The sequence below is a fragment of the Pongo pygmaeus genome, chromosome 7 (assembly GCF_028885625.2).
Source record: "Pongo pygmaeus isolate AG05252 chromosome 7, NHGRI_mPonPyg2-v2.0_pri, whole genome shotgun sequence".
In the NCBI taxonomy this organism is placed as follows: Eukaryota; Metazoa; Chordata; class Mammalia; order Primates; family Hominidae; genus Pongo; species Pongo pygmaeus.
Window position 1 is genome coordinate 135,925,267 of NC_072380.2, and position 23,481 is coordinate 135,948,747.

The 23,481-nt window shown below is 39.5% G+C and overlaps 1 protein-coding gene across 20 annotated transcripts in view; it reads left to right on the top strand.

Annotated features, from left to right (window-relative positions):
* Window positions 1-23,481, top strand: part of TBC1D31 (TBC1 domain family member 31) — a 95,813-nt gene that overhangs the window by 60,176 nt on the left and 12,156 nt on the right. For 12 of the 20 annotated variants that reach the window (XM_054497461.2, XM_054497466.2, XM_063669050.1 and 9 more), the window contains 7 exons: window positions 605-740; window positions 4,492-4,584; window positions 11,164-11,304; window positions 12,705-12,899; window positions 15,161-15,299; window positions 20,451-20,546; window positions 22,228-22,575. In XM_054497461.2, the coding sequence (XP_054353436.2) occupies window positions 605-740; window positions 4,492-4,584; window positions 11,164-11,304; window positions 12,705-12,899; window positions 15,161-15,299; window positions 20,451-20,546; window positions 22,228-22,361 (934 nt within the window). In that variant the 3' untranslated portion in view covers window positions 22,362-22,575. Of the gene's footprint in view, window positions 1-604; window positions 797-4,491; window positions 4,585-11,163; window positions 11,305-12,704; window positions 12,900-15,160; window positions 15,300-20,450; window positions 20,547-22,227; window positions 22,576-23,481 lie in introns of those variants that run through there. The other 8 variants (XM_054497464.2, XM_054497469.2, XM_063669053.1 and 5 more) reach the window with 3 other exon arrangements.

Sequence of the window (23,481 nt, forward strand, 5' to 3'; positions counted from 1 at the left end):
CTGACAGTTGTAACATAGAATGATTATGTCATTACCCATTTAACTCTTTGGAGGACAGGGGAATGAGTATTAAATGTGTATTCAAAAGTATGTTAGCTGGGTGTGGTGCCACTTACCTATAGTCCCAGCTGCTAGGTAGGATCACTTGAGTCCGGGAGGTCAAGGCCAGCCTGGGCAACATAGTGAGACCCTGTCTCTTAAAAAATAAAAGGAAAAAACTTAAAAATCAATATATAAAACTATGTTAATAAGGTAAAATGTGTAAATTAAGTAAAATTATGGGATAAACATTGAGACTAAGCCCAATAGTTGGGAAACTCACTTCTGTGTTTATTGATTCTTATTCTTAGATGGAACTTTATGTAACAGATTTATAGTGTGGGTTAAAAGGAATTACTGCACTGAGCCGGTGAGCTTTCTACTAAAATTCTCAAAGCATAAATATACATCATCTTTGGTAACGGTGGAGCAGTTCTGGCATTCTTCTTTCAAATAAAGGATATCAATTGTATTGAAATGATCGGCATGGTAGACCTGTTATGAAAAAACTAAATCATATTAGGAATTGCTGTTTTTGTTCCACTTGATGTATTTTGTATTTAAGGCTAGCTGCTGTGAAAAGAGAGCTGAAAGTAAAGGAAATGCACTTACAAGATGCTGCAAGAAGACGTTTTCTGAAGCTTCAGCAAGATCAACAGGAAATGGAACTAAGAAGACTGGATGATGAAATTGGGAGAAAGGTTTATTATTCTTACCTTAGTTCTCATACATCATCTCCATTTACTCTCACTTAAATGTAATGAACACCTTCAAATTAAATAATATTCTTAGAGTCCACCATGAATACTAAATAGCCCCTTTAATTGTATTTACTTTTCCCCTCAGCTTTCTCATTCTCTTTTGTATTTCATGAATGGCTAAATATTTAAGAAATGCCAGGAAAATTAGTCAAGTGTCCTTGGTGACTATTTCTCTAAAACTAGAAATATCAGCATCAGCCATTAAGTTAATTTTTTTTTTTTTTTTTTTTTTTTTTTTTGAGACGGAGTCTCGCTCTGTTGCTCAGGCTGGAGTGCAGTGGCGTGACCTCAGCTCAGTGCAACCTCCGCCTCCCAGGTTCAAGTGATTCTCCTGCCTCGGCCTCCCAAGTAGCTGAGATTACAGGTGCGCGCCACCACACCCAGCTAATTTTTGTATTTTTCACAGGGACGGGATTTCACCATGTTGGCTAGGCTGATCTCAAACTCGTGACCTCAGGTGGTCTGCCCACCTTGGCCTCCCAAAGTGCTGGGGTTACAGGCGTGAGCCACCAAGCCCAGCAGTTAATTTTTAATTAGGGGACATATTCTTTTTTCATATAAAAATTATCTGTGGCCAGTATAAAAATAATTTCCAGTACAAAACATACAGAATTAAAAATTGACCTTCTCCATTAGTTCTCATATCATCCCCAGAGAAACACTGTTAAAAAATGGTTAATTGGCTGGGTGCGGTGGCTCATGCCCGTAATCCCAGCACTTTGGGAGGCCGAGGCGGGCAGATCACCTGAGGTCAGGGGTTTGGGACCAGCCTGGCCAACATGGTGAAACCCTGTCTCTACTAAAAATACAAGAATTAGCTGGGTGTGGTGGCAGGTACTTGTAATCCCAGCTACGCAGGAGGCTGAGGCAGGAGAATTGCTTGACTCTGGGAGGTGGATGCTGCAGTGAGCCGAGATCATGCCACTGCACTCCAGCCTGAGCGACAGAGTGAGACTCAGTCTCAAAAAAAAAAAAAAAAGGTTAATTACATAGACTTTCAGGTATGTTCTATAGATAGAGGAGTAATTATGGTCATGTTTTCCTATATTTATACAGAAATGGGATTATTCTCATTATACATTGTTTTTGTGACCTGCTTTTTAAAATTACATATGTTGAATATCTTTTCATATTTGTTATATGTGTATCTATTTCTCTTTTTGTGGTTGTATAATATTCCATTGAATTAATAGCTTATTTAATCCTTTGCTATTGGACATTTCAGTTATTTGCAGTGTTTTGCAAATAAGAAAACCATGCTACATTGTAAAAGTCTTTGAGTACTTGCACAAATACTTTTGTTGAGTAACTTCTAAATTATGCGAAATTGTTCTCTAAACATGAAACAGTTTCAGCTATTTTAAGTCTGTAAGAGTACCCACTCCCTAGTATAGTCAATTGTACTGCATCAGTCTTAATATTTGCCAAGCAGATAGATGACAAATAATCTATTTCAATTTGCCTTTTTTATTGTTAGTGAGCTTAAGCATCTTTTCTGTTACTTATCTTCCATTTGTAGAATTACACATTACATGTTTGTATCATTTATCCATCTTTCTGTCAAGTTAGACTTAACTTTCTGTCAGGTTAGCTTACTTATTTCCAAAAGGCAAGTCAATTGTCCCAACACCGTTTGTTGACTATTAGTCAAGTCATTTGCCAACTGATGGTTTTTACATATTAAATTCTCTTACATATTTGATCTCCTTCCTTGCTTTTTCTATTCCTAAGCCAGTACCACACTGTTTGAATGACAGTAGCTTTGAAGTGTTTTATTAACTAGGCCTAATTCTCACTCATTAGTCTTCCTTTTCAGAGTTTTCCTCAGTATTCTCAAATGTTTATCATTCCAAATAGACTTTAAGAATTGTTTCACTTTTGGAATTCTCACCTCTCCCAATCCTATTGGAATTTTTATTAGGATTGCACTGACTTTATGCACTAATTTAGAGTTTCAAGCCTAGTTTTGATAAAATACTAAGTATTTTTTAAGTCTTTTTTTTTTTTTTTTTTTTGAGACAGGGTCTCATTCTGTCACCTGGGCTGGAGTACAGTGGTGCGATCCCGGCTCACTGCAACCTCTGCCTCCCGGATTCAAGCAATTCTCATGCCTCAGCCTCCTGAGCAGATGGGATTACAGGTGCCCGCCACAACACCCATCTAATTTTTGTGTTTTTAGTAGAGACGGGGTTTCACCATGTTGGTCAGGCTGATCTTGAACTCCTGACTTCAAGTGATCGGCCCACCTCGGCCTCCCAAAGTGCTGGGATTACAGGCACCTGGCCTAAGTCTTTCAAAGTATTTTTAATTCATATGTATTAGAAATCTATCATCTCTTTATAGCATGATACTTCTTTTGTTTAAAGCTTGTTAATTTTAAATTGGTTTTCAAAACCCAAGATTTCTTTTAATTTTCTCGTCTAGTGAATGAGATTGATACTTCATTACTGTAGAAAAGTGTATGTTCTTCCCGCAAAGTAAGCTCAGAACTCTGATGTCTTTATTCCAAACCCCTTTGAAACAGGAGGAGGCATTTTTTGGTCCAAGAATTCTATAAACTTTCAGCAACATGATCTGGCCTCCGCCTACCCTTCCGGTCTCCTGTCCTCCCAGCTGCCTGTTCTGATGTTGTGCTCCGACCCTGCCAAACTGCAGAAGCTCTTCTCATGGTTCAGACTCTAGCAGGAAAGGCTGCTTGAATCTGAAGTGACAAGTACATGTGACTGTGAACATCTGTTAGCAGCAAGCAAAGCTGATCGGTTTTTGCTGTGGCACATAGCTGTTTGTATCTCTGAAAATTCATAAGCAAAAGAGCTCTGTAATTGAAATTCCTGAAAAGCGTGATTTGCTATGCCACACCTCTCCTCCACTTCCTGGCATTATTGCTGTTCTTGCTTCATACAATCAAGCTTCCCCCCACCTTTGAGCTAGCTCCTTTCCCAATAACCTCTTTAAATTGAACTGGTCCTGGTCCTTGTTTCTCTTTTAGTCTTTGGATATATATGTTTGCACATCCAGCTATATTCTCATTTACTGTTTCTCCTATTTTAGGTATTCGATAGCATGTCTTTTACCATAATGACAATATCTAACATTTCACCTTACATCTAAGATCATTTCTAAGAGTCTCTAGAGAGTGCCATATCCCATATCCAAACCCTCTAGTATATAGGAATAAAAAGCTTCCAACTAATCAAATTTTGGAAATAGGTGAACTCTAAATTAATTCACTTGGAGCAGAACACATACAGGTTGAACCATCTGCAAGAAATTTAAACCTAGAATTTTTAATTGTCAAACTAAACTTATAAAAGTAGAGAAGTTTAGTCAAAAAGAGCATTAAATAAATGTTACATTTTTATCTACCCCAGATTTAAATTGCTCAAGTTTTTCTAACTCATGATATTGGTTACTGTAATACTATAAGAACTGCTATCTGTTCTTCCAGTCTGAATAGATGGGCATATGGTATTGTGCTTTTTATTTTTAAATTAAACTTAACTTTAACTGAGAGATTATTCCTAGATTCTGCAGTGAATATTAATCTTTGTCTGTTACTCTGGTTTCAAAAACTCTATTGCTGTTATTTTAAATACTGTTAGTAGGTCGTTCAGATTACAGGATTACTAAATATATTAAATATTATTTTGTAAATTCTTTTTGGTATTTACAGTTTGTTGTTTGGCCATAGGTATACATGAGAGATCGAGAAATTGCTGCCACAGCCAGAGAACTAGAAATGAGACAACTGGAACTTGAATCACAAAAGAGACTTTATGAGAAGGTATAATTCAGTTATTTCCAACATAAGAAAAGCAGGTTTTGGCCAGGCTCAGTGGCTCAAACCTGTAATCCCAGCACTTTGGGAGGCTGAGGTGGGAGGAGGATCACTTGAGCTAAGGAATTCCAGACCAGACCTGGGCAATATAGTGAGACCCCATCTCTACTAAAAATGTTAAAATTTAGCTGGGTATGCTTACCTGTAGTCCCAACTACTCAGGAGGCTGAGGCAGGAAGATCACTTGAGCCCTGGAGTTCGAGGCTGCAGTGAACCGTAATCACATCACTGTACTCCAGCCTGAGCAAACAGAGCGAGACCCTATCTCCAAAAAAAAAGAAAGGAAAAGAAAAGCAGGGTTTGTATAAACCCATTTTAGACTGTATTTATTCATGGTTTTCTAGTGTTCATTTTATTCACTTTTTAAGCAGAATATAGTGCCATGCAGGATTGTAAGGTAGCCAAAATGTCTGAATGTACAGTTTGTTGTAATTATTTAATTCATGTTTCTGTTAGCAGCTTAGTCTAGTGTCTGAAGCACCAGATGTAGGCCCCAGATTTTGCCTCAGGATTTTTTATCAACTTACTAAATTTTCCTGTAATTACGTAATAGTGACTACAAAATTATCTCAATACCTCACAAGGATCCTGAAAGGTAAATCAGTCAGGAGCTGTAAAGTACTTTCTTTCTTTATTTGTATTTTTATTTATTTATTTTTGAGACAGTCTTTCTTACTCAGTCGCCCAGGCTGCAGTGCAGTGGCACCATCTCAGCTCACTACAACCTTCACCTCCCCTGCTCTAGTGATTCTCCCACGTCAGCCTCCCCAGTAGCTGGGACTACAGACATGCGCTACCAAGCCTATCTAATTTTTGTGGTTTTTGTAGAGATAGGGTTTCACCTTGTTGCCCAGGCTGGTCCCAAACTCCTGGGCTCAAGCAATCTGCACACCTCGGCGTCCCAAAGTGCTAGGATTACAGGCATGAGCCACCACGCTTGGCCTGTAAAGTACTTTAAATTGGAATCTTCTGGAGTTAACTCAGCAAATATCTGCTTAGTACTTACTGTTCAGTTTTCAAGACACTGGAAAAAAGGAGCTTTGTTAATATAAATTTTTATTATTTAGGAAAAATGTTTTGTTACTCATTTAGTGTTGAAACTGTAAGTTTTCACTTCTTTCAGCCCACTTAAAAAAGTCAGACTTTTTAGCCTGGGCAACACAGCAAGACCCCATCTCTACTAGAAATACAAAGAAATAGTCAAATGTGGTAGTGCGCACCTGTGGTGCCAGCTATTCGGGACGCTGAGGTGGGAGGATCACTTGAGCCCAGGGGACGGAGGCTGCAGTGAGCCAAGATTGTGCACTCCAGCCTGGGTAACAGAGTGAGACCCTGTCTCAAAAAAAAAGTCATACTTTTAGTTTGAAATTAGTGATAACTATGAATTCACAACACGTAACATATATGTTTGATATCCACATTAGGTGAGATTTAAACCATATAGCATCCATTTACACCTATAACACTTTTAAAGCCTCCACACTGAATTTCTTCTAGAACTGAGCAAGGGATTTACAGTTTGGCTGAGTCTCCCATGATTTGGAATTAGATGTAATCCATTTGGACTAAGCTAAACTTTACTTTTTACTGTATTTTCTTTGGGGATGGAGGATAGTGGCAATCGAAGGGTGTAATTTTAGAACTAACAGGGAATTTGCAAGAAAAATACTAAGAATTTCCAGATATTTGTCTCTCAGATTTTTAAACACTAACATTCTACTAAATTTGCTTTCTCTTCCTCTTTTTGTCTACTTATACACATATATACACACAAACATATACTTGTTTTTCTGAACTGTTACAGACCTGATGCTCCTTTACCTCTAAATACTTCAGTGTATATTTCCTAAGACCAAGGAATCCTCTTATATAACCACAGTACAGTTCTCAAAATCAGAAATTAACATAATATGATCTGATGTATAAACCTTATTCAGATTTGATCCATTGTATCCAAAATGTCCTTTAGAGCAAAAGAAAATCTGAGATCTCATCCATTGTTTTGTTGTTGTCATTTTAGTCTCCTTTAAAATAAGAAATGTTCCTGACTCTGTCTTTGTATTTTATGACATTGATATTTTTTGAAGCATGTAAACCAGATAATTTGTAGAATGTCCCTTAATTTGCATTTGGCCGTTGTTTCTTCATGAGAAGATTTAAGTTACCCATAGGAGTGCGTAACTTTAATCTGTGGCATTCCTGCAACAGAAGTTATGTTTTGAGATGGAGTCTCGCTCTGTCACCTAGGCTGAAGTGCAATGGCGCGATCTCGGCTCACTGCAGCCTCTGCCTCCTGGGTTCAAGAAATTCTCCTGCCTCAGCCTCCTGAATAGCAGGGATTACAGGTGCCCACCACCACACCTGGCTAATTTTTGTATTTTTAATAGAGATGGGGTTTCACCATATTGGCCAGGCTGGTTTCGAACTCCTGACCTCAGGTAATCCGCCCGCCTTGGCCTCCCAAAAGCTGGGATTACAGGTGTGAGCGACCGTGCCCATCCTATGCTGAGGTTTTTTTCTGTGTATCAGAATGGGAGGCAAATGTTTGTTAATCTCTTTTTGCTGTCTTTTGAAGGAAGTATTTATTTAAACAAACCAATAGGATTAGAGAAGAGTTAAACTATTCACCAAAACAAATTTATGAAATCCTGAACTTTATCTGGTCAGTTAGGTATGGATATGCTGCCACTACCTTTTCCAAATTGGCTGTAGTGATTGCCACTTTACCTGCCCAATTTATCTCTTACATTAGGTTGATTAAATGTGTCTATTTCTAAAGAAATTGTGTCCCAGAAAACCAACAATATTATGATTACCTCCACATGAGCTCAACATTCCATATGTATCTAATTTGAATCAAATTATTTTTCAACAAAAGAATGAAACCAAGTATAAACTAAAAGAAACAAGTAAATACTAACCTGTACTCCAGATCCCATCCCCTCATAATCTTCTAGGACCTCATTTATCAAGTCTGTTTTCTATCTGTCTCTCTTTCACATGTATGTACCTTCTCCTTGGCATAATGCTAGTCTTGCAAAGATTGCTATAAAGATTAAATGAGTTAATATGTATTTGTCTGTGTCAGGGGTCCCCAAGACCACCCTCAGGTTCAGTGATTCACTAGGACTCACAGAACTCCAGAAAAGCTCTTATATTCATGGTTACATTTTATTATAGTAGAGGAATACAGATTAAAATCAGTAAAGGTAAAAGGCACATGGAGTGGAGTCCAGGAGAGACCAGGCAGAAGCTTCTAGTTGTCCTCTGCCAGTGGAGTTGTACAGACAGCATTTAATTTCCTGCAAAGATGTGCAACGGTATGTAAGACTATTGTCTACCAGGCAAGCTCACTCAAGCCTTGGTGTCCAGGGTTTTACTGGGGGTCATGGAGACATGGAGTGTATATGTGACTGACTTTAGTTACTTTCTCTACAGCCCCTCCAAAGGTCAAACTGATAGAGCATGGCCCATGGTTCCCACCAGATCCCATCATTTAGCATAAACCAGCTGGCATGGCCAATATCTCCAGGTACACAGAGACTCTTATCAGGCAGAGTATTCCAGGGGCTTAGAGGTTATCTCCCAGGAACTGATCAAGGGCCAGTCTTTTCTTTAGAATGTGCAGGTTTTTAATTACTCAGGCCTACTGAGTTAACCCTTTATTGCACAGTGTCTGATGTATGATACATATTGGATAGATACTAGTTTCCCTCTTTTCCCTTTGGCCTAAAAAGCTCTATTATTTTAAAAAGCTAATTGACAACTCCAGTATGCACACGTCGTCCAATATGCTTCTTCATACCACTACCCAATCTTTGATCCTCTTCACCATTTTTAGAGTTCCATTGTTTCCTCTTAGGCCTTAATCTCTACACATACATGATTTTACTTCTTTATGGAGTAGCTAAAATTCTATGTTCTGCTTTTCTTCTTTACTTAATAAAATTATTTTTAAAATTCTTTTTCTAAATGGCTACATATTTTTATAACTGTCATTGGTAGTGGCTGCTGGTGAACCATAACTTATTTAAGCTTTTTTCTGTTGTTAGATGTTTAAGTGGTTTACAATTTTTGATAATAAGCATCTTCACATATGTGTCTTTTTGCATATAATTGAAAGATATTTTTAGCAAATTATAAAGGTAATTATGCTGTCTATAGATGATTAGAAAAGTAGAAAAAAATCCCTCAAGAAATAACAACTGCTAATGTCATTAATAGTGATATGAGATTATTTGGTACATACAATTTGTATTTGGCTTTTTTAACCTACATTTTCATGAAGGCTGTTTATTATCCTTCTCCCAACTACTGTACCTGTTAGCATTTACTCTCCCATATCCCTGCCCCTGGCAGCCACGAAGCTACTTTCTGTGCCCATGGATTTGCTTATTCTGGATATTTCATATAAATGGAATCATACAATGTGTGATTTTTTATGACTGGCTTCTTTCACTTAGCATGTTAAGCATTTTTTCATGTTTATTGGCCATTTTATATTTTCTTTGGAGATACTGTGATTAATGTTTACTTAAAGTATGTATGGGTCATATTTCTTGTTTTGTTTTGTTTTGTTTTTGAGACAGAGTCCCACTCTGTCACCCAGGCTGGAGTGCAGTGGCGTGATCTCAGCTCACTGCAACTTCTGCCTCCCGGGCTCCTGCAATCTTCCTGCCTCAGCCTCCCAAGTAGCTGGGACTACAGGCGCACACCATCACACCCTGCTAATTTTTGTAGTTTTTATAGAGAGGGTTTTACTATGTTGCTCATGCTGGTTTCAAACTCCTGGGCTCAAGCAGTCCTCCCACCTTGGCCTCCCAAAGTGCTGGGATTATATATATAAGCCACTATGTCTGGCACATATTTCTTGTTTTTTTTTTTTTTTTCAGTCATGTGATTTTTTGTTGAAAACTAGACATTTTAAATACAATGCTCCTCAACTTATTATGGGGTTATGTCCTGATAAGCTCATCGTAAGTTAGAAATATTGTAAGTTGAAAATTCATGTAACACCCTGATAGACCCATCATAAAATCAAAAAATCATTATGTCAACTCAAGGACCGTCTGGAATATAATGTGGCAATTTTGGAAATAAGATTGTCTCCCCTCCCCAGGGTTTCTTCTTGTTTCTTTGCTTAGTGACTTTTCTGAACTAATTTTGAAAGTCCCTATTCTTTGTTGTATATAGCCACTGATGTCTCTACTCAGGTAGTTTGGGGGTCAGCAACTGATTGGAGAGAGATTTTAATAGATTCTTTGAAACAGTAAGCTTCTAGTAGTTGTTGAGGGGCTCTGTGTGCATGTTAGGGCACACCTTTATCACTCAGCTAGGCAGTTTGTACTTCTTAGATTCCACTTCCTGGTTATGCAAAACCTCAGAGTTAACCAGAAGTGTGAGATCTTGGGTCTTTCTCAGGTCTGAGAACACAGCCCTTAGCATATGCACAGCCTTACATATGCACATGACCTTCCAGGAATCTATCAGAGCTTTTTTAAGCCTCCTGTAGACATCTGATTCTCCAGTTTTTCCTGTTAAGCTTTTTGCTTAGCCTATTGGTTGCTCTCCTAAGATCTACTGCCCCAAGCAGCCAAGATATTCAACAGTTTGCTCTAATTGTTTTCAACAACTTCCCCAGGGATAAGGCTATTCTGCACTAGGTGAGCTCTGAGTGAGATAAAAAAAGACAGCCTTAGGAGTGGTCTTTCAGGGAACCACCAGACAGGTCAAACAATGACAGTTCTCTGGCAATGGTGGTTTGAAGGAGCTCTGTCCAACCCCATTTTGCTTGGCTTCCTTCCTTGGCTTCCAGGCTGCTGGTTTTCAAGACTAATGCATAGGCTGGACACAGTGGCTCACACCTGTAATCCTAGCATTTTGGGAGGCCAAGGCAGGCTGATCAGTTGAGGTCAGGAGTTCAAGACCAGCCTAGCCAACATGGTGAAACCCCGTCTCTACTAAAAATACAAAAAAGTTAACCAGACATGGTGGCATGCACCTGTAATCCCAGCTACTCGGGAGGCTGAGGCAGGAGAATCACTTGAACCCAGGAGGTGGAGGTTGCAGTGAGCTGAGATTGCACCACTGCACTCCAGCCTGGGTGACAGAGTGAGACTCTGTCTCAAAAAATAAAAAGACTAATGCATAGCTTGGGAGTGAGGTGGGAACAGGAAAAATGCAAGATGAAATGTCAGAGAGCTAGCTGTTCTTACCGAGATTCAGCCATTTTTATAAGTAAATGCTCCCCAGATAGCTCCAAGCCTTTGGTTAATTTCCAGAATGCTGAAAAAGTTCATTTTAACATTTTTTTAATCAGTGCTTTTATGGATGAGAGGATTTCCATGAGGTCCAGGGGTCCTCTGCCATTTTTGCTGATGTCTCCAGTCTTTGAATTTTACTTTGAAAATTAGATGATTACAGCTTTTATTTGTGTGCATATTACTATTCTGAAAAAAGTCATTTTTGTATTCTAGCATTATATAAATCAGTGATTTTTTTTTTTTTAACAAATGATTTTAACAGAATCTTACTGAAAATCAAGAAGCTGTTGCAAAAGAAATGCGAGCAGATGCAGATGCCTATAGACAAAAAGTGGATCTTGAAGAACACATGTTTCATAAGCTGATAGAAGCAGGTGAAACCCAGAGTCAGAAAACTCAGAAGGTAAAAATATGATCCATTTAGTGTACATGCAGAGGAGAAATTTACATCTGTCACCCTCTTAAGAGAACAAAATCGAAATGAAACTCTGTAAAGTTGAGTTAGTTTGTTTCTTTGCTTCAGTTGTCACAGTTCCTAAAATCTCACATTGCTTCCTTTTATATATGGGATGCTTACTTCACTGACAATCACATGATATGCGTGTCTTTTTCCTACAGTTTGAGGAATACAAAGGAATTTCCTCAAAGAAAATACAAAGGAATAGTGACTTACAAGAAAATACGAAGGAGTAGTGACTTAGAAGAAAATACAAAGGAATAGTGACTTAGAAGAAAATGCAAAGGAATAGTGACTTTACAAATTATACAGTCCTTCTGTGTTCTGCCCCTGAAATTGTCCCTGAGTTGATTAGGTTCAAAGCATCAGGTCCCGGCTTGGTATGTAAGCCAGCACTTCCAAGTGTATTGTGTGGACTATTAACTATTATTCAATAAGATGGGGGATGGTCAAATAAGTATTGGAAATGCTGTCTTAAAGTGAGGTATTTTTCATGCCAAATTTGAGGATACTGTACATTTGTGAATATTTAAGAAAATTTCCCAGACATACTTCAGAGAATTTCTTATGGAGTACACTTTCAGAAATGCTGACTTAAGTGAATTGAAATAGAACTTGAGACTTTCAAAGATGAGCTTTCTCTATTATCTCTTTAACAAAATGTTAAATGGGTTATGTGTACTGGTCTGCTCCTATTCCAAAAACCAGGAATAGTGTACAGTAGATACTAGATACCTTCTGTTCTACAACAGTCTCTTGGGTGATTTCCTCAAGATATTCCATTTTTTTTTAATAGGCTTTTGTCCAGTCTGTTAAAATGGGCTCTTCTTCAGAGTCTCCTCTTCAGAGTGCTGAAAACATGGACATTGTTGAATCCCACCCATACCCTAGCTGATAAGTTCTTAACCTTGGCTGTAAATTAGAATCACTTGAAGAGCTGCTTTTTTTTTTTTTTTTTTTTTTTTGGAGAGACGGAGTCTTACTCTGTCACCCAGGCTGGAGTGCAGTGGCACAATCTCAGCTCACTGCAACCTCCCCGGGTTCAAGCAATTCTCCTGCCTCAGCCTCCCGAGTAGCTGTGACTACAGGCGCACGCCGCCACACCCAGCTAATTTCTACTTGAAGAGCTTTTTAAAGGTGCTGGTACCCCGCTGTCCAGTGATTGGTTTAATTGGCTTGTGGTAGGGCCCAGACATCAGCTTATTTTAAACACTCCCAGGTGATTCTAATATGCAGCCGGAGTTGTGAACAACTGCCCCAGACACTTGGATACATTGAATGGTTATACCTTCATTTTATGTATTAGTAGTTTGACCTTGTTTCTGAAATGTATAACTTTTTCCTAGGTGATTAAAGAAAATTTGGCAAAGGCTGAACAAGCATGCCTAAATACTGACTGGCAGATTCAGTCTTTACATAAACAAAAATGTGATGATCTACAACGAAACAAATGTTACCAGGAAGTAGCCAAACTCCTTAGGGAAAACAGAAGGAAAGAAATAGAGATAATAAATGCAATGGTGGAGGAGGAAGCCAAGAAGGTAAAAATAGTGTTATAAACTTTTTAATATCAAGCATTGATTTTTTTTTTTTTTTTTTTAAAGAGACAGAGTCTCACTTTGTTGCACAGCCTCAAAATTCAAACTCGGGGCCTTAAGCGATCTGCCGGCGTCAGCCTCCCAAAGTGCTGGGATTACAGACATCAGCCCCTTTACCCAGCCTAAGCACTGAAATTTTGAAATAGTACAGAGTCAAATGACAAAAGCATCAAACCAAGTCGTTTTTGCTGGAAAAGATAATCTGATTTTAACAGGTGTTTGTGAGAGACGTCATCTAATATTGATTCTACCTAAAAATGACTAAGCATCTTTCTCATTTACATTAGTGTGCTTCAGTTTCTCAACTTTCTGGATTTTTGTTCTGGCTGATTGAATAATATTAGTACTTTAATTTAGCTAATTCTTTACACTTACAATGTAAAAGATGCTGAATAGGTAGAAATGGTACATAGCTGCTAGTAACAAAACCCCAAATTACAGTGACTGTGAACAGGATAGAAATATAATCTGGAGGTAGGGAGTCTAGGGTTAGTATTGTGGCTCCAAGGTTATCAGGGAAATGCCCTCTTTCAGCCTTTCTGCACCTCTTCTTAGTGTATGGCTTTCATTTTCAAGGTTACCTTACCATCCAAGATGACTCCTGGAGTTCCAGCCATCACATACACATTCCAGGCAGCAGGGAGAAGGGAGAGCACAAGTGCGAATGTTCTGCCTCCCATCTGAGTCACACTCCCTTCTAACTTCTTTCCAGGAGTTCGATATCATATTTCAAGCCACATTTGTCAGCAAAGGATGCTGAGAAAAATAGTATTCTTCACAGGGAGCATTATCATCCCAAATAAAATTAAGATTCTGTTCCTATCAGTTAATAAGATAGCTAAAAATAAAAACAAAAGATTCTACTGCTAAAGAAGACTCAAAGAATGGAGTTTGAGGCGGTAATTAATAGTATATGTCATACGTGTGTATCTTTTGGTTGATCCTCGCAAAGACTCTGGGATCTGTGCTCTGGAGATATTATCGCAGGTACCATGGACTTTCCTAAGGACACTGAGGAGCTGGGGAAAGATCAAGATCTAGATACCTGGCCTAATTGCTTCTCTCTGTTGCTGTATCACAGTGTCTATTCTGAAAGCTGGCTTCATACAGTGTATTTCCTTCAAGTCACTATTCCAGATTCATTTCCCTCCTTCCCCATCCCAGTGGCATGAAGCCTTATCTTATAACCCTTCCATTCTAGGATAGGAAAGAAGGGCTTGGAGAGGGTGGGGGTAATATGCAGAACCCTGAGGCTGTTCTTAGGAAAACTGGGGTGGAAACTCACATTCTCAACATAAATATTGCTGACACTAGGGCTAGACTGTGTGAAATTCACTGCTGCTGGACTTTGGGTAAAATGGTACTTTTGAGAGTTGGCTGAGAATCATTGTAAAGGCCTTTCACGTTCTGCAGAAATCCTTCCTTGTGTCTAGTGTCTTGTGTTGTAAAGCTGATTTGACTACTGCGTGGCCTTGGGAAGTTGCTCAGAATCAGCCCCCTCATCAGTAACATGAAAGGGATGGATTTCTGTGATCCTTCCTTGCCCTATTTTGTGATTTTTTAAAAAGTTTTTGTTATTTAATGCATTATTATTTCTATAACATAAAAATTATGTGTTTCCATGTAAAAGCTGTAGCTTTTCCAGAATTTTGGCAAACTTTAGAAGTTGGATTTTAAATTTATTTTAGTTACCTTGTGAGCTAATTTTAAGATTATTATTTTCTCATTTTATGGAGAAGAAAATAGGGGTGAATAGAAATCACTTGACATCCCTGTGGTCATCATGTGGACCAGAGCTGGGCAAAGAGTTCATTCTCTGAATTTTGTAGATTTTATTATTAAGATAGAGCATTCAAATTAAATAAAATGCAATTGCCACTAATACAAAACTAGCTTAGTCTCATAAGATTTGAGATTTGAAACTTATTGAAATGCATTATTATTTCAGCAACTATTGGGATATAGTTGTGTGCTTTGTGGCACTCTGCAATACTGGGGGTTGGATAAAACCTGCCTCTGCTTTCAAGGCTCTTAATAGCCTTGGGCCAACACAGGCACCCCAATTACCATAAAACCAAATAGATCCTACTTGCCATGGGAATATAAAGGAAAGTGGATACAGAAGACAGAAGGGGCTCATTCCACTGTGAAATGTGTATTACTATACTTTTTATGTAATCTTTTTTCCATTTATTTGAATTTAGTGGAAAGAAGCTGAAGGAAAAGAGTTCTGTTTGAGATCAGCAAAGAAAGCTTCTGCTCTTTCAGATGCATCTAGAAAGTGGTTTTTAAAGCAAGAGATAAATGCGACTGTAGAACATGCTGAAAATCCATGTCATAAAGGTGAGTGTCTGAGAGGCCTTTCTCTCCATGCTGTTTACAGATATATTCTTTTAGTAGGGTCTGTTATTATGTTTTTTTTTTTTTTGAGACAGGGTCTTGTTCTGTCACCCAGGCTGGAGTGTAGTGATGTAATCATGGCTCAGTGCAACCTCGACCTCCTGAGCTCAAGCAGTTCTCCCATCTCAGCCTCCCAAGTAGCTGGGACCATAGGCGTGCATCCACACACCTAGCTAATTTGTTAAATTATTTGTAGAGATGAGATCTCACTATGTTGCCCAAGCTGGTCTCAAACTGCTGGGTTCAAACCATCTTCCCGCCTTGCCTCTCAAAGTGCTGGGATTATAGGTGTGAGCCACTGTGCCTGGCCAGTGAATAAATTATTGGGATGTATTTTGGCACTTCTATTCAGTCTACTGCTCGAGTAAAAGGTAATCACTGGTTACCATATTTTTGGTGGGAAAGGGTGGGCTGAGGTGGGACTATTACAGAAACAGAGTCCCAGTCAAGGGAAAAGTTTGTGCAGGCTGTCCTGTGGAGTTCTGTTTGATTCTGTTGCTCCAAGGTAAAATATGTACTTTGCCAAAAGCTGGTCCTCAGAACAACAATACATTCAAGTATCACATGGAAACTTCTCATAGGATTTGATCCAACATTAGGTTTCGGTACAAGGCATCAACTGAAAAATCAAAATTATAATTTAAAACTGTAAAATACTCTGGAGGCTGAGGCGGGAGGATCTCTTTGAGCCCAGGAGTTTGAGGCTGCAGTAAGCTATTATCATGCCACTGAACTCTAGCCTGGGCAACAGACAAGACCCTGTCTCTTTAAAAAAAAAAAAAAAAAAAAAAATTTCCATAAAATTATAGAGTATAGTTAACAAGGAGCTTTTATTTTACTATGTTTTATTTTGTTTCAGCCTTTTATAATGTGTATACATTGCTTTTTAAAATAATAGCTTTGTTGATACCTAATTTACATGCCCTGTAATTCACCTTTTTTCTTCTTTTTTTTTTTTTTTGAGACAGTTTCGCTCTTGTCTCCCAGGCTGGAGTGCAGTGGTACGATCCAGCTCACTGCAACCTCCACCTCCCAGGTTCAAGTGATTCTCCTGCCTTAGCCTCCTGAGTAGCTGGGATTACAGGCCTATGCCACCATGCCTGGCTAATTGTTGTATTTTTAGTAGCGATGGGGTTTCGCCATGTTGGCCATGCTGGTCTCGAACTCCTGACCTCAGGTGATCCACCCGCCTCGGCCTCCCAAAGTGCTGGGATTACAGGTGTGCCCAGCACCACACGCAGCCTAATTCACCTATTTAAAGTGTATTATTCAGTGTCATTATATTATCACGTACTAAAAAATACACTTAGATAGTCATGCAGCCATCACCACAAGCAAGTTTAGAGCATTTTTCAGCACTCCAAAATAAACCCAGTACCCATTAGCAGTCACTCCCTATTTCCGCTCACTCCCCCAAGCCCCTGGCAGCTACTAACTACCTTGTGTCCATTCACCTATTCAGGAAGTTTCATGTAAATGCAGTCATGTAATATATGGTCTTCTGTGTCTGGTTTCTTGTACTTGGCATAATGTCTTGAGATTCAGCCATGTTGTAGCATATACCAGTACGTCATTCCTTTTTATTGCTGAATAATATTCCATTGTGTGGATATTATGTATTTTTTTAATCTATTCTTCAGTTGATGGACATTTGGATTCTTTCCAATTTTTGGCCTCATGAATATGCTATGTGCATTACTTTTTCATTTCACAAATTTGAAGAGTGAAAGTATAGGTTAGGTCATTTAATTATGCCTACATTTTTTTTTTTTTAAAGACAGAACTTCACTGTGTTGCCCAGGTTGGAGTGCAGTGGCACGATCTTGGCTTACTGCAACCTCTGCCTCCTGCATTCAAGAAATTCTCCTGCCTCAGCCTCCTGAGTCACTGGGACTACAGGCACATGCCACCATGCCCAGCTAATCTTTAGTAGAGACGGGGTTTCGCCATGTTGCCCAGGCTTGTCTCGAACTCCTGGCCTCAAGAGACCTGGCCACTTTGGCCTCCCAAAGTGCTGGGATTATACCTCACCCGGCCAAATCAGGCCTACTTTTAAAACCCCTCATTACCGCTCATACTTGAGATTTCGTGGCCCCAAATAGCACCAAGAATACTTCGGGGAGGTGGAGAGGAGTAGAATGTGACTTTGCACAAATTAAATATTTAAAACTGGCTTACAAAAGATACTAACCATGGGAGCTGTCATTTCTCCCTCACCCTCTCACACTTACCCTTGTTTTTTTTTTTTTTTGGTTGTTTGCTTTTTTGAGACAGAGTCTCGCTTTGTTGCCAGGCTGGAGTGCAGTGGCACAATCTCGGCTCACTGCAACCTCCACCTCCTGGGTTCAAGCGATTCTCCTGCCTCAGCCTCCCGAGTAGCTGGGACAACAGGTGCTCACCACCACGCCCGGCTAAGTTTTGTATTTTTAGTAGAGACAGAGTTTCACCATGTTGGCCAGGATGGTCTCAATCTCTTGACCTCGTGATCCTCCTGCGTGGCCCTCCCAAAGTGCTGGGATTACAGGCGTGAGCCACCGCACCCAGCCTTACCCTTGTTTTAGAAAGAAAAATATAAAATCTTTAGAGAGCTATCTATGTAGAAATAGAGAAAGGTGAGAAAGGTAAGAAACTGTAAAAAGCTTTCCTCATCAGTAGTTTTCCTACACGTTTGCCCCTCTGCCTCCATGATGTCTTCCCTCTGTGCTAACTAAATTTTTTTTGGCAGACCAGTCAACCATGTATATTTTTTAACCTTGCTAAATTTCACCAATAGAGATAATTTGATTAATAAACATCCAGTTTTCAAAAGTCTTAAGTTTATGACTGAATGATGTGTCGGTCATTTTCTTAATCAGGGTATATAGATTTAATCAGATTCATTTAATCCTAAAAGCAGGAGATAATCACCTACCATTAAGAAAATGACATTTTTGGGCCCGGCACGGTGGCTCACTCCTGTAATTCCAGCACTTTGGGAGGCCAAGGTGGGCAGATCACAAGGTCAGGAGCTTGAGACCAGCCTGGCCAATATGGTGAAACCCCGTCTCTACTAAAAATACAAAAATTAGCCAGGCGTGGTGGTGCACACCTGTAATCGCAGCTACTCAGGAGGCTGAGGCAGGAGAATCACTTGAACCCAGGAGGCGGAGGTTGCAGTGAGCCCAGATGGTGCCACTGCACTACAGCCTGGGCGACAGAGCAAGACTCCATCTCAAAAAAAAAAAAACCAAAAACCTATACATGTTCAAAAAATAGACGTGTTCAGGACCTCACCAACAGTGATTTAATTCAATAGATCTAATAATAGTAATAATTCTGTCGGTAGCTCTAGGGTAGAAACTAGGAAGCTAGATTTTTGTTTTAAAGTTTCACAGGTGAATCTCCCCAGCCAGTGTTTGAAACATTGCTGGAGACAAAAGGGAATCATTAGTTGTCTGAACAGAGATAATATTTACAACACAGCCCTTTGGGAAGATGAATTGAACAGGAGTGGGCAGGTTGAATTTTGGAGGACAGATGAGAGGGAGCTGTGAGATCTCAGCTCTGGCTGGGCACGGTGGCGCCTGTAATCCTAGCAATTTGGGAGACTGAGGCGGGAGGATGGCTTGAGCCCAGGAGTTCAAGACCAGCCTGGGCAACATAGTGAGACTCTGTCTCTAAAAAATAAAGAAACAAAAAGATCTGAGGAACCACACCTGATTCACGTCTTATCTGTGCAGCAGATGTAGCAGTGGCCAGCCTGCTTGTGCCAGAATGCTGGTAGACTGGGAAGCTCATGACCTTATACCATTTGCTACAAGTATTTTATTTCAAAGTTATTTCTGGCCAGGCACAGTGGCTTACGCCTCTAATCCCAGCACTTTGGGAGGCCAAATCATGCCTACTTTTAAAACCCGTTATACACCTGAGGTCAGGAGTTCGACCTGGCGGACATGGTGAAACCTCTTCTCTACTAAAAACAGCCGGGCATGGTGGCATGTGCCTGTAATCCCAGCTACTCCAGAGACTGAGGCAGGAGAATCGCTTGAGCCGGCTTGAACCCAGGAGGTGGAGGTTGCGGTAAGCCGAGATCACGCCACTGCACTCCAGCCTGGGGTGACAGAGCAAGATTCCATTAAAAAAAAAAAGTGTTATTTCTTAGTAAAATAGTTTAATCTGCTTTTTCTTTCTGTTTTTCTTTTTCTGCTGAGTTCTGTCCGCAGAAACCGTTCTGTGGAACAGTGCAGATTGCAGATTATGTTTACTACCTCCGCCATGTCCCGCCCTTCAGATGTTTGAAGATGACTCTTAGTCACCAGTTCAAATTAGTCATTTGGTGATTAGTCATATTACCTTAATGACTCATTGAGCTAAAACTATGAGTTAAAACCATTAGCTAAAGCTTTTCCAAGAGGTAAAAGGCAGACATCTTACCGATTCAATGAGACTCCCAGCATTCTGGGCTCAACACGTGGAGGCGTAGATGCTAGTGGTGGGAGCAGAAAGGAAGGGACCATTATAAGCCATGTCAGGATGCAAATGTTTTTAAAAACACCTTGGTGTCATACTGGATGTGCTGCTGTAGGAGTTAGGGAACAGTGAAAACACAGCTGAGGGTGAGTGTAAGTTTTGAGATGAGGAGAGTAATTGATAAAAGTAGGGGAGACACCACTAGTTGCTAGGGCACTGCCCTGCCTACTACTCTAAGAAGGGTTCAGGTAAAACTTGCCTATGGCTGGCTCTGATTTGCTGTATGTTGTGATGAGGCCCTGCCTAGCTAAAACCAGTAGTGATCAGCTCATAATAGTTTCCAGGGAAGCCTTGCTAATCACATTTTGTAATCTCTATCTTAATATCCATATTTTTGAGTTTATTGGCCTTTTGTTTTAGCTGAAAGTGTTTTTAAAGTACGTTTTACAGAAATCAGCTCAGCTCTTAATTCTCACTAATGACACTTCCTTGCCTTTTGAATGTTGACTGCATTCTTCTTAAAATAGAAAAGAAAGGAGCTTTTAGCCATCCTTGGTGATTTTAACTTACTAGGGACCATTTGGAATTAGTAAGCCTTTCTACTCACTCCCAAACATCATCTTAATCTCCTCACTTTTATAACAGAAGAACCCAGGTTCCAAAATGAACAGGAGGACTCAAGCTGTTTGCCTAGAACCTCACAATTAAATGACTCTTCTGAAATGGATCCCTCAACACAGAGTAAGTTGATAAGCAAGAAAATGTTATTCTGCCATTTTAAATTTCACAATATTTAAGCAAAATTGTGGCTTAAATTATGTTTATAGCATGTGGATGCCATTTTCCCAGGGCACTGATAATGAAAATCCTAAAAGGGAGGCAGCAAGATTCTCTCAGATTTCGCAGTGGGAGAACTGGGTGCAGACCAAATTCCAAGTAAAGAAAATGTGCTGAATCCACTAAAGCCACTCCAGTTCTTGAGCACCAGCACTGCTGCCCAAAAACATAGTTGGAGGTTCTAACAGAAGTCTCTAACTAGGTTGATAATATGAGATTCATAACTATTTTGACATCCTTGTGAAAAAAAATATCAGCATTGTTTTTCAAAGCTATTGCATAGTTGAATTTTCTTGACTCTGTTCATCTGGGCTGGGCTCCCTCCAACAACCATTGAAAAAATGTGTCTGCCCTGGGCACTCTGATGGAATTCTGGGCCCCAGCAGCAGTAGAACTGCCAAAGGCAAATGGCTTCATGCTGATGAACTGACTTTTGATCCCTGGACGTGGTTCATTGGAGGGTTTGGGGTTTTTTAGAAGGGACAGGGTAGAAACATCTTACAGAAATGTAATCACAGCATTAGGCCATCCATAAAGAAGCTAACAATCTTCCCAGTAAAGTATATTATTTATTTTTAAAAGGGAGGAGGAGACAAGACACTCTGTTAAACTTTCTTTCAACTAATTTTTTTCAATAAAACTGCCATATAGATGAAGCAGAATTTAACAAGATCTTTTTAGTTCTTTTGGAAGAACAAACTTTTATACAATGTCCCAAAAAGAAGAGCTTTATAAGAAATATGCCTAATACCAAGTCATGAGATTCCAGTATTGTGTAAAATACTTTTGCTAACTCATATTTTTATATGCATCTATAAATTCTGTGCCAGAATGTGAATTAAACCAGAAATCATTCAAGAGTCAGATGAAGGATGAGAGATTCTCAGGTATTCTCTATTCTGACATATCAAATTGTTATTTGGTAACCTTAGGTTATTTGGCAGCAAAATACAAAAGCATAAAAGTTGTATTTCTTTAGGAGGAAAAACAGTTTTTCAGAAATTGAAGCTGACTGCCTATGTAACTAAATTTCAGAGAAGTATATTTTTAAGGGCTTTTAAAAAAAATTTCAGTGTTCACTAGCCCCTCTAGATCAGTAACACTCTTACACTTGGACATGTTGTAGTATTTTAATCTTGATTCTGGACCTTCCTGATATTAGCCAATATTAAAAAGCATTTGATTTACTTATTTTTTTTACTTATTGGAAAGGTAGTCATGGTATATATTTCAAGTATTATGTCGTGGAATGCCTTTTCTCATCACCATTAAGCATCATTGTGAGGAAGCTTACCATTGCAAAAACTCAAATTCTCTCTTAAACAAGCTTTGTTTCTAACTTAAGATTGTTTGTATCCCAAGTATTTCAAAGCAGAGAAGTTCTCTGTTAGCATTCATTCAGTCCAACAAATAATTATTTGGCTTGTAAATGGAACCACCTAGGGCCAGGTAATATGTAAAATTTAGGTTTTAGAATTGCATTTCATTATTTATTTTTACAACACATTTATCTTTAAAATAAATGCTGTATCATTGCTAACATCAGAAAACTCAGCTTTTCTAAATTTTAAATTTCATTTTCAAGTTTCTTTAAATAGAAGAGCAGTAGAATGGGACACCACAGGACAGAATCTTATCAAGAAAGTGAGAAATCTTCGCCAGAGACTTGCTGCCCAGGCTCGTCACAGATGTCAAACCGCTCATCTTTTGGCTGCATAGAACGCACGTCACCTTGAGACGGTTGAGAGAGAGACCTATGTTGCAATCAGTGACATTGATTTTTAGATTATTTATTTAAAATTCCTATAAAGATCAGCCCTTTGTACAGAAAAATGTGTCTATCAAAATTATGTGTTATTTAATTCTGATACTTTTTGGCTTTTAAATGGCTTCTTGAACTTTTTACAATAAAAATGTTTTAGAAACTGTTAAAGCTGTTTTAAGCTTTCAGGTTGCAGGGACCGGCATAAACCTCAGTAACTTTAGTTGATAAAGGTTTATCTTAAAGATGAATGGAGAAATGAAGAACGGGAAACCATCTCAATAGCTCTATAGCCTGGACTGAGAGAGAACTCAGCAGCAGGTGGAGAGCGCCAGCAGCGTGGAGTGGCCTATGTCACCATCTTCCTGCCCAACCCCGCCTCTGCCAGCGGGACCTCCTCTTTGTCAGGGACCCCACCGGACTCGTAACATCTCATCCCTGACCCAGCTCCTTCTGCCCTCTGCCTACTTCTTCTGGCAGCATCGACTGCTCTTCCTCCCTCCCTCCACTTCCTAGCTCCAGAGTGGGGCTGCTTGTGACTTCCCGAACCTTACTCTCTAAAAGGAGGGTAGAAATACTTGATACGAGGATTAAGTAAGATCACGCAGGCCAGACGTGGTGGCTCACACCTGTAATCCCAGCACTTTGGGAGGCTGCGGTGGGTGGATCACTTGAGGTCAGGAGTTCGAGACCAGCCTGGCCAACATGGCAAAACCCTTTCTCTACTAAAAATACAAAAATTAGCTGAGTGTGGTGGCGCCCGCCTATAATCCCAGCTACTTGGAAGGCAGGGGCAGGAGAATCACTTGAACCCAGGAGATGGAGGTTGCAGTGAGCTGAGATCATGCCACCACACTCCAGCCTGGGCAACAGAGTGAGACTCCATCTCAAAACAAAAACCAAAAAAGATCAGGCCTAGAAAGTTCCTGGCCCAGTGCTTGACACACAGTAAGTGTACAATATGTAGTACTAATTATTTTTTCTGGGGCCACGAAGCATAATCTTACAGTTTATCAAATATTTTCAGCAAAGTGCTCTCTTGCCCAATAAGTAAAGTTCTAAAATGATATCCTGGCA